The following is a 9,330-nucleotide window of genomic DNA, read 5'->3' as shown; positions in this document are numbered from 1 at the left end:
GTGACGTGACAGAAAGAAGTGGATAAACATTCTGATGCATCTCTGCAATTGGGAGATGCATTAAGATTTATCAATAATTAGGAAATATGAAATAAGAAATGACTATCTCACAAATCAAGGAAAACCAACGAATTCCTTCAACACAAATAGCATTCTTTTACATAATTTATATTTCTGAGTTCCGATAGCCAAATAGAACTTCTAATCTTTCTGACTTACCACAGCTTAGGAAATAACTCATGACATTCCAATGAAATATGGCTTAGTCAAAAACAGAAGTTGAAACATTGCACGATAGCAAATTGAAATCCTACGAAGAAAATGGACGGAGACAATTTAGAAAGTGGCTCATCTTGAGCAGCTGGTTCCCTCTTTAAAAAAATACCACAGGCAGGGAGTGGCAGACAAATAAAATTGCTAAATAGTGGAGCTCGCCTCTTTTGTTCATTTCTTTTTAGATTTTTTTTTTGATGTATTAGGTTTATGAAATAAAGTATGTAAGGAAGAAGCTAACTCTGATATAGATATTAGATCGAATTTTTTGATCCTTTCATAAATCTATTGAGCTCAGCCCTGAGTATCAATAATGCTTCGTATTTTCAACCTTTGCATGGCTGTTGGCCACAAGAGCCCTATTTTAATACTTTTGACACTTTCAGAAACATGCAAAGCATGTGTGGTCAGTTTCTTCCAGATACACGCAGGTTAAAAAGTGATAGTTGTTCGAGTTCAAATCAACAGCAATGGAAAATTAACAAAAAATCGAAACTATAGAGCCTTAACAACTCGATGGACTTATACAAGGAACTGCAAGATCTCAGAGCTGTTTCAAAAGAACTCATCAAGTGAACGAATTTCAGTTAACTTCTATGAATTGACAAAATTCAATTTAAATCTAGGAGTTCTTCAATCGCTCTTTGAGCAAGTGTACGATTTTGTCACCGTCCACTGATACTGCCACTTTTACTCTCGGCTTATTCGACCACTCCGTAACTTCGCCCCACCTGCACTTGACCAAAATACAGAGTATGTTTTAACTTTTATCAGCATTAATAATCGTTCAAGTACATTCCACTTGAGTAATTAAGCTATCATTTCCACACTGTCAAATTATAAGACTACTACAGCAGTTAACAAAAAGTTTTAGTCGGCTGAGAGTACCCAAAGGACAATTTATTTTGGATCATTTTTTACCCCTTAATTTACATATGCTCCACTTTTTCTAATGATGGCAATGAAAAGAAAGACGAATTCTTATATGGTCAAAAATAGAATCTCATTATCACCATGCCGACTGATCCTTATTGGACACCTATACGTCTTAGTTTTGTCTTTTAAGGGTGCCAAAACAACAATGCTTAAGATTAAATCCTGCAAATGATAAGGAAAAAACGACAAGCCCTCTACAGTTGACCAGAAGGACATGAGATATTACTAATCAACCTGAAATCTGTAGGGCACGTCTTCTAACATGCAGTCATACTAAATTGGCAAGATTTGGAAGAACAAGCTGGGGTTCAATATGGAAATGTGTTTTCAATTTATCTTCGTTGTCTAAAATGCGTTTATTTATGATATGTAGTAAACCAATATTAAAAATGGCAACAACGCTGCCTATAGGTAAAAATTTGAAGTATATTTACAATCAAACTATGAAATGGAAATTCACAATAAAAGATGCATGCTACTAGTTAAGCAAGTTGGAGCAAAAATTAAAGATTTAGCATCACAGATCCAACATAATTGCAAAATACATATCTGATGGAAAGCAACTGACCTCTTTTTCATGTTATCAAATAGAGTGAGGCCCCTGAATATACCATCTGCCTGGACTCTAACTACACCTTCTGCATATGTCATGAGTGAGGGATCGATAGCCGCAAACATCACAGTAGGATCATGAAGATAGGCTCCTGAATTCATTAGAAGTCAAGCCTTAAAAACCAACCATCTTGGGAACTCAAACCTAAGTCATTCTTGAATGCACTCCCTAGTTTTTGACATGACTTGTCTACCATCTCAGTCATTGAAGAAGGGACAACCTTCCAATATATGACTAATTTGTCCATCAAAAGTATATTATGTTCTAGACCTGACCATAGTTGCATATACCTTCACTATTCCACACTCACCACATATATTGTAGGCCTCGTGATGATAGTCAAAATAGAACTTCAAAATGCTGCAAATATACTTGGCATATTTCCCACTGGAGCTTGCCAGATCTTCAACATCTTTATCTGCAGAGATTAACTGTTAGAAGTGTAGAAAAAGTTGATATGTGGATATAAAATACTGAGAATTATTTCAGAAGAAAATCATAGTGAAAACCTGCATGCCCAAAGGAAGGAAAAAACACAAATTTCTACAATTTTACTCATCTTTCTCTTTTATATGGACAACAGTCTTCGTATGTTAGAAGGATAAAAATTGATGGAAATAAAAACAGAGTCATCCAAGTACGGTGGAAAATAAGGGCAACCTGTCAGAACAACTTGATGTGTAATATTGATTCCAATAGCTATGATATCTGCTCCACATGTGAATACAATATCGGCAGCTTCTGGGTCGCCAAAAATCTGACTTGTCAAACCATTTAAACAAATGTTATATCTGGATCAATAATATCCAAAATATTAAATTTGATCCAATAAAATTCCGTTCACACAATGATATACGATGGATTCCTGAAAAATGAGTAATGTAATATTCTCCATTAACTTGTACTGGATGAAAATCTATGTTCACCATTAAAAAACAATTTACCATATTTGAAAAACAACAGTTCAAAGAACAACCTTCAGTGATGTTGGGAATAGTTTAACATTCTCAATTGTGTTCTTACCACTCAAACTCTCACTAAGCGAAGAAAGTTCTATGTCCTTTTCCTCTATGTTTCATAATCATTGAAAACAGTGCAATGCTGAATTCTGAAGGCTTGTGAGCTGGTGTTTCTAGTAAGTTTTCCTCGATAGTACCTGTGACCTTGTTCTAACTCTTGATGCTACCAATCTGGATCAAAGACACAGGTGGAAAACTCACCCTTGGGCATTTTATAAAAGTCCTGCATGCAATATCATGGGCCATATTTATGACCTCGAGTCTTCTTAGAATGATGTCATAAACTGGACTAGTGCCACACAGTTTCAGACTTCCATCACTTCCTTTATTGAGACATGCAGCAAGCTCCTCGTTAATGTGTTGTACATCTACTTGAAAGGAAAAGATATTCTTCATACATCCAACGTGATGTGCTATCATTCCACGGTCCACATGTGCACTGATTTCTGAAGAATGTCTTCGGAGGTATAAGGTCCTGGGTACCCATGGCCTGATCATTGGATTCCTCTTGATCAACAAAGGGCCATGGAGTGCCATTTGAGTCAAATAGATGGCTGACTGTGCCAACAAGTTTACCACCATGAAGGCTGCCTGAATTTTCCACAGACCCTGGCACTGCCTTTGATATATCATTAGAAAGCCTCATCAAGGTCTCTTTACTTTTATGTACCTGAAATTTACCTAGATTAACAGTATATGTTGTTGAAGTTCCACTATCCACATTTCTTAGATCTTCAAACCTTTCAATAAAACCTGCACAATGCCTTGAGTCTGTTTGGCATCTTGGCTGGTACCCTGGAACAAAAGATAAATCGCTGTAAAAAATACTCTTACCTGTATCATACTGTTCATGCTATTGATTTTGGCTCAGGCCCTTATTCACAGCCACAGAATGTGGTTCACACAGCAGCCCTTCTTCACCGCAACCACCATCACAGTCATATACAGGAGGGCCAATGAAGTCTACTAAGATTTGGAATTTGATTCTCCAGTTCTTTGCTCGAGGCATGAATTCATTTTGTAACTCCTCTCATTTCTCATCTATTTAAACAAGAGCAAGTGAGAGTGGAGAGTAGCGTGTTCATTGTGAAGGAGAGCAAGTATTGAGTGTTTGCAAGAGAAGTGTGAGAACTAGTGAAGAGCAAGAGCAAAGGAAGAGCTAGAGCAAGTGTGAAGAACATGATCTGATCAAGAGAAGGAGGAGATCTTCAAGCAAAGAGAAAGTGCACATTAGCTGCACGCTGATCAGACATTGGTGACTTTATTCTCTCTCTCTCTCTCTATACTATGTTGAACAATTGAAGAAATCTAATAGAAGAATAATCAATTGGGTTTTGCCCCTTGAGGGGTTTTGCCTTGGTCATTGGAACAAAAATCTTAGTGTCTCATATTTGTGCTTGGTTGTCTTCATATGATCCTTAAGTTTATGTTTTATCTACAATTGCTGATCTGAAAAGTTTTGAGGAATAAATTTGCATTCTAAGTAATTGTAACAACATAGGACATTCAATTTTCTGCAAAGTACATTCATCTTTCTGTAAAGTACATGTAATTTCATTCAGATTTTTGCAAAGTACATTCAATTTTTTGCAAGTACATTCAGTTTTCTATAGAACTTTCATATTTTAACATGTGCATATCTCCATTGGTGATTGTTGCTATTGTGTTTAAAGAAACATTGTAAGTCTCTATTCCTTCTAATTGTTTCATAACACAAGCATAAGAGAACCATAATAAGAGCTCTAACTAACACATTATTAAGCATCTTGGATCATTCAGTAACTAATATTGTTAATCTTGTTTCATTTGGATAATCTCTAAATGTTCTCTAAAGTGCTTCACATGTTACTATTGGCATCCTTGTAATCTTGTGTTGAGATGTAGCATTGTGAACATCTTGATTTCAAGTGGTTTGTCATAATCATATTGGAACATTTTACGTTATTCTAATCTCATTGAAGCAATCTAACATCATTTGCATTTTCGTTCTCATTTAGAATTGCATATTTAAAATTTACCTCCAAGCATAAGCTTGGTTGTAAGAGAGAGAGGACCACCTACATCACCCAATTTGAGAAGTCTATATCTTCATTTGCAGTTAACACAGGTGACCTTGCAATTCTCTTGTGGGCAATCCCTTATAGGAATGGAGGTATCTGGGTCATTAGAACTATAGGGGAGGTATCGTTAATGAGGCCTTAGCCTCTTTCCCGTGGACTTCTCTCCACAACTTGCATTTGTGACTAGCTTCGAAATAATTGGGAGGAAGGATTCACCTAGATTACTCATTTAATTAAAAATAACCAAGATCTTGCATCTCACATTAGATTAGATCCTACATTTCATCTAGGATAGATTTTGCTTCTTGCAGCAATTGTTCATCTGGTAGCTTGACATATTTTTGTCATTGAAGACTTCAGGAAAACTGTGTTAAATTCTTGGATTTGCCCAACATTTCAGGTGAACCCTTCACCCATCTTCAGGGACTAGAAGTTTATCTAATCATGTGAAGAGGTCTAACACTCTTCACATCATCAGATAAGCTTCTAGTCCCTGAAGATGGGTGAAGAGTTCACCCAAAACATTGGGAAAATCCAAGAACTTAACACACAGTTCTCCAAAAGTCTTCAACAACAACAATTTATTGATTGTGGAACTATCCATGCTAAAACTTGACATATTGATCTTTGTTGTGCAAGTAATTGATCTTGAGGCACTGATCTATCAATTATTGTTGAGAAATCTAGGGTATGAATAGTTAAAAGATTTCTCTGCTTGATAATTGCTTGTGATATACTTTTACTTCTTAGCTTATAGTCTTTTATTCGTTATGTTATTATTGTGTTCTTTTTATCAAGACAATTACCAATATGCACAATAAAAGACAAGTGACACAGTATGTAGGCTTGTCAGCAAGGGCCAAAACCTCTCATCTCTTGAGAAGAAAACCCGATCAAAATTCTTCTTCTACATCTTCAATTGATGAGTACCAAGACCATGACAAAGACCCTTCACCTTAGTATCCTCCCAAGAACCTTGTCACTAACCTTCATGCTCTGCCTCTTCCCTTCCTCGACTTTTTTCTTGATCTTGAACTGCTCTCCTTGGCTTCCTCTAGAGAAACTCGGTCTCTATCCTTCACACTACTTCTTCTCGGCTTCCCCTAGAGAATCTCGGTCTCTAGTCTCTAGATGGGTCATCCAAAACAAGTACCCTAGAAGAACCCTTCCTTCACTATCTCCATAAGAAACTTCTTGTTCTCTGACCCCAGAAGAAACTCTCCTTCGCTAACCCAGAAGAATCTCTCCTTCGCTGAACCAGATGTTGAAATTTGGTACCGGAGGACAGGTGGTTTCCTTAGGCTTTGATCTTTGGCCTAGGGAAAAGTGTCCAAAAGAATTTAATTTTTCTCCTAAAGTGACTTTATAATTTTATAAATTTAAATCTAATTTAAAAGTGACTTTAAGTGATAAAGTTATTAAGTCTAATTTTAAAGTGACTTTTATAAAGTCAATGAAAAATTAGAAAGGAAAAGTGACTTTGGAAATAAATGACTAAGTGGGTCTTTATTAAAGTGGGGTGAATTAAAAAATAGAAAGTGAGATTTAAATGAGCATTTAATCTCAACCATTGATCTAAATCTATTTCAGCCATTGGATTTAGAGATCACCCAAAAGTCACTTGGATCACCCAAAAGTCACTTGGAGTTATATTAAAGGAGGAAAAGGTCATTCATTCTTTCATGAGCAGATTGGGAGAAGGAGAGCAAGAGAGATTTCTGAGCAGTGAGGAGAAGGAGACAGCAGCTTGGCACACATTCCAAGGCAGCAGTTGAGCAGATTTGTACAGTTGATTCAGCACATAGTGAAAGGCAGATTTTTGCACAAAAATCGAGGAGCAGTTTGCTGATTTTTCTGCACACAAAACGGAGGCCGTACAGCATTTATTGTTGTCCTGTTTGCTGTAATTTCTAGATTGCTGTGAGGCACGGGAAATGAGATAAGTTGTAAATTTGCTCGCTGATTTTTTGCTGAATAATTCTCATTGCAAAAAGGCAATTTTCAGAAATAAAGAAGAGCTCTCAAACTGGTTTTCCCCAAGAGTTGTAGGGGGTTTTTCCAGGGTCACGTTGACCAAAAATATCAGTGTTTTAACGTGTTTTAATGGCTGTTTTTGATTGTTGATTTTTAATTCTGCAATTTCCAGCATTCTGAAAAATTTCCAGAATTTGTGTTTTCAGCAATATTTATTTTTTCCAGTCTGTTAAATGTATGGTTATGGGAATGGGCATTTAACTACATGGAAGAAATAAGGAGAAACTGAAAACCGGGGTGGGAAAACAGAAATTTTTACAAGCAAAAAAAGAAAAATTACAGTTGCTGATTTTTCACTCAGAAAATTCCAACAAACTGATTTAAATCGAGGAGCAGTTTGCTGATTTTTCTGCACACAAAACGAAGGCCGTACAGCATTTATTGCTATCCTGTTTGCTGTAATTTCCATATTGTTGTGAGGCACGGGAAAGGAGATAAGTTGTAAATTTGCTTGTTGATTTTTTGCTGAATAATTCTCACTGTAAAAAAGCAATTTTCAGAAATAAAGAAGAGCTCTCAAACTGGTTTTCCCCAAGAGTTGTAGGGGGTTTTTCCAGGGTCACGTTGACCAAAAATATCAGTGTTTTAATGTGTTTTAATTGCTGTTTTTGATTGCTGATTTTTAATTCTGCAATTTCCAGCATTCTGAAAAATTTCCAGAATTTGTGTTTTCAGCAATATTTATTTTTTTCAGTCTGTTAAATGTATGGTTATGGGAATGGGCATTTAACTACATGGGAGAAATAAGAAGAAACTGAAAACCGGGGTGGGAAAACATAAATTTTTACATGGTATCAGCGCTTGAGTGCTGAAGGGCAGTTTGGGACAGCAAAAGGAAAAATTACAGTTGCTGATTTTTCACTCAGAAAATTCCAGCAAACTGATTTTTTCATAAACAGCAGTTTTATTTTTACTACAGCAGTGCTATTTTTCAGTTTTAGGACAGCAGGATGTCATTGGGATTGAGGGTGGAGGATAGGCTGGATGGGCATATAAATTACAGCGTTTGGAAGGAGAGAATGCATAGTATCTTTGAGGAGACAGAAGTCTGGGATATCATGGTGCATACCGCACAAAACCCTGTTGTTGTGCCCACTGATGTTACTCAGTTGGCTGAGTATAAAAAGAAGAACAATAAGGGTAAGAGGCTGATTCTAGACGGAATCAAAGACCATTGCATTCCTCATGTGAGAGGAAAGAGCAATGCCCATGAGATGTGGACAGCATTGTCCAATCTCTACCAGAGTACCAATGAGAACCGGAAGATGGTCTTGAAGGAGAAGCTGAAGAACATTAAGATGGGGAATGATAGTGCAGCTGGATATCTCACAAAGATTACCAATGTGAGAGATGAGTTGACAGCGATTGGAGAGGCCATTCCACCCACTGAGTTGGTGCGTATTGCAGTGAATGGCCTCCCCCGTTCATGGTTGAACTTTGTTGATGGGGTTTGTGCACGTGAGACCCTTCCCACATGGGAGAGGTTTTGGGATGATTGTATTCAGACAGAGATCAGGAAAGGACAACTTGGGGCAGCCAAGCCAGTTGAGCAGGATGAGGATGTAGCACTAGTGGCAGGAGGCAAGAAAGGCAAAGGGAAGAAGCAGGCTTCCACAAGCAGTGGTGGGGGCAAAGGCAAAGGTAAAGGTAAACAGGGGAACACACAGAAGGACTTGTTGACCTCTACTGGTCAACTACCCATGCAGTACACCCCCTTTTTCTTTGCAAGAAAAGGGCAGCACCTGATCAACGTGTCCGTGCCATCCTGCAGTCATCAGCAGCTTGATCATTTTGATTGTAAACCCAGTCTACATGTATGAATTGTAAATAATCTTAGCAGACATGAGTCGTGTATGTGTATTGCCTAGGTGGACCTAACTTTCTAGTGGTAATCTACGTCCCGGAAGGTTTTTTGTCTCACCGATCCATGGATCGGCAGAGTTTTCCTTCAAACCTGACCCCAAAGCCGGGATGCATTTTGTCATTAGAACTTTAGGAGAATCCTAGTGTGTTGATCTGCTAGATTATAGTTGTGTCGCAGAACTGGGTGTTTTGTGAGGGTCTGTATTAAGTGGGTTTGTCCCCTTGAGATGTAAATTGTAAAAAGTCATCATGAAATGTGTCTTGAGGGTTGAAAATGTTTTAAATCCCCTCGTGAATCCTAAGTCCTAGGTCCTAGGTGATGTTTTCAAAGGTTTAGTTCGATGATCCATTTAAAAAATATGAAATAAAATAATAAATAATAAAAAATTTAAAAATTTAAAAAATAATAATAAAATAATAAATAATAAGAGATTTTAAAAATTTAAAAAATAATAATAAAAAATTAAGTGAATAAATCGACGGATGAGATCAAGAGATGTCTTGATCCTCATCAACGGTCGAGATCATTTCT

At 37.1% G+C, this 9,330-nt stretch overlaps 1 protein-coding gene across 3 annotated transcripts in view; it reads right to left on the bottom strand.

Moving 5' to 3' along the window:
- Window positions 1-475: 475 nt before the first annotated feature.
- The window catches only part of LOC149256955 (putative uridine nucleosidase 2), a 115,557-nt gene continuing 106,702 nt past the window's right edge, over window positions 476-9,330 (bottom strand). For 2 of the 3 annotated variants that reach the window (XM_089413288.1, XM_089413293.1), the window contains exons 6-9: window positions 2,483-2,579; window positions 2,133-2,240; window positions 1,778-1,913; window positions 476-1,004 (exon numbers count right to left, since the gene is read on the bottom strand). In XM_089413288.1, coding sequence (XP_089269414.1) covers window positions 896-1,004; window positions 1,778-1,913; window positions 2,133-2,240; window positions 2,483-2,579 — 450 coding nt within the window. In that variant the 3' untranslated portion in view covers window positions 476-895. The remainder of the gene's footprint in view (window positions 1,005-1,777; window positions 1,914-2,132; window positions 2,241-2,482; window positions 2,580-9,330) is intronic. The other variant, XM_089413295.1, reaches the window with a different exon arrangement.

Source organism: Pinus tabuliformis, chromosome 6 (assembly GCF_031772625.1).
Source record: "Pinus tabuliformis cultivar Carrire ecotype Pingquan chromosome 6, CPIR1, whole genome shotgun sequence".
Classification (NCBI taxonomy): Eukaryota; Viridiplantae; Streptophyta; class Pinopsida; order Pinales; family Pinaceae; genus Pinus; species Pinus tabuliformis.
The sequence above is the reverse complement of the archived record's forward strand: the minus strand, read 5'-3'. Positions and strand labels throughout refer to the sequence as shown.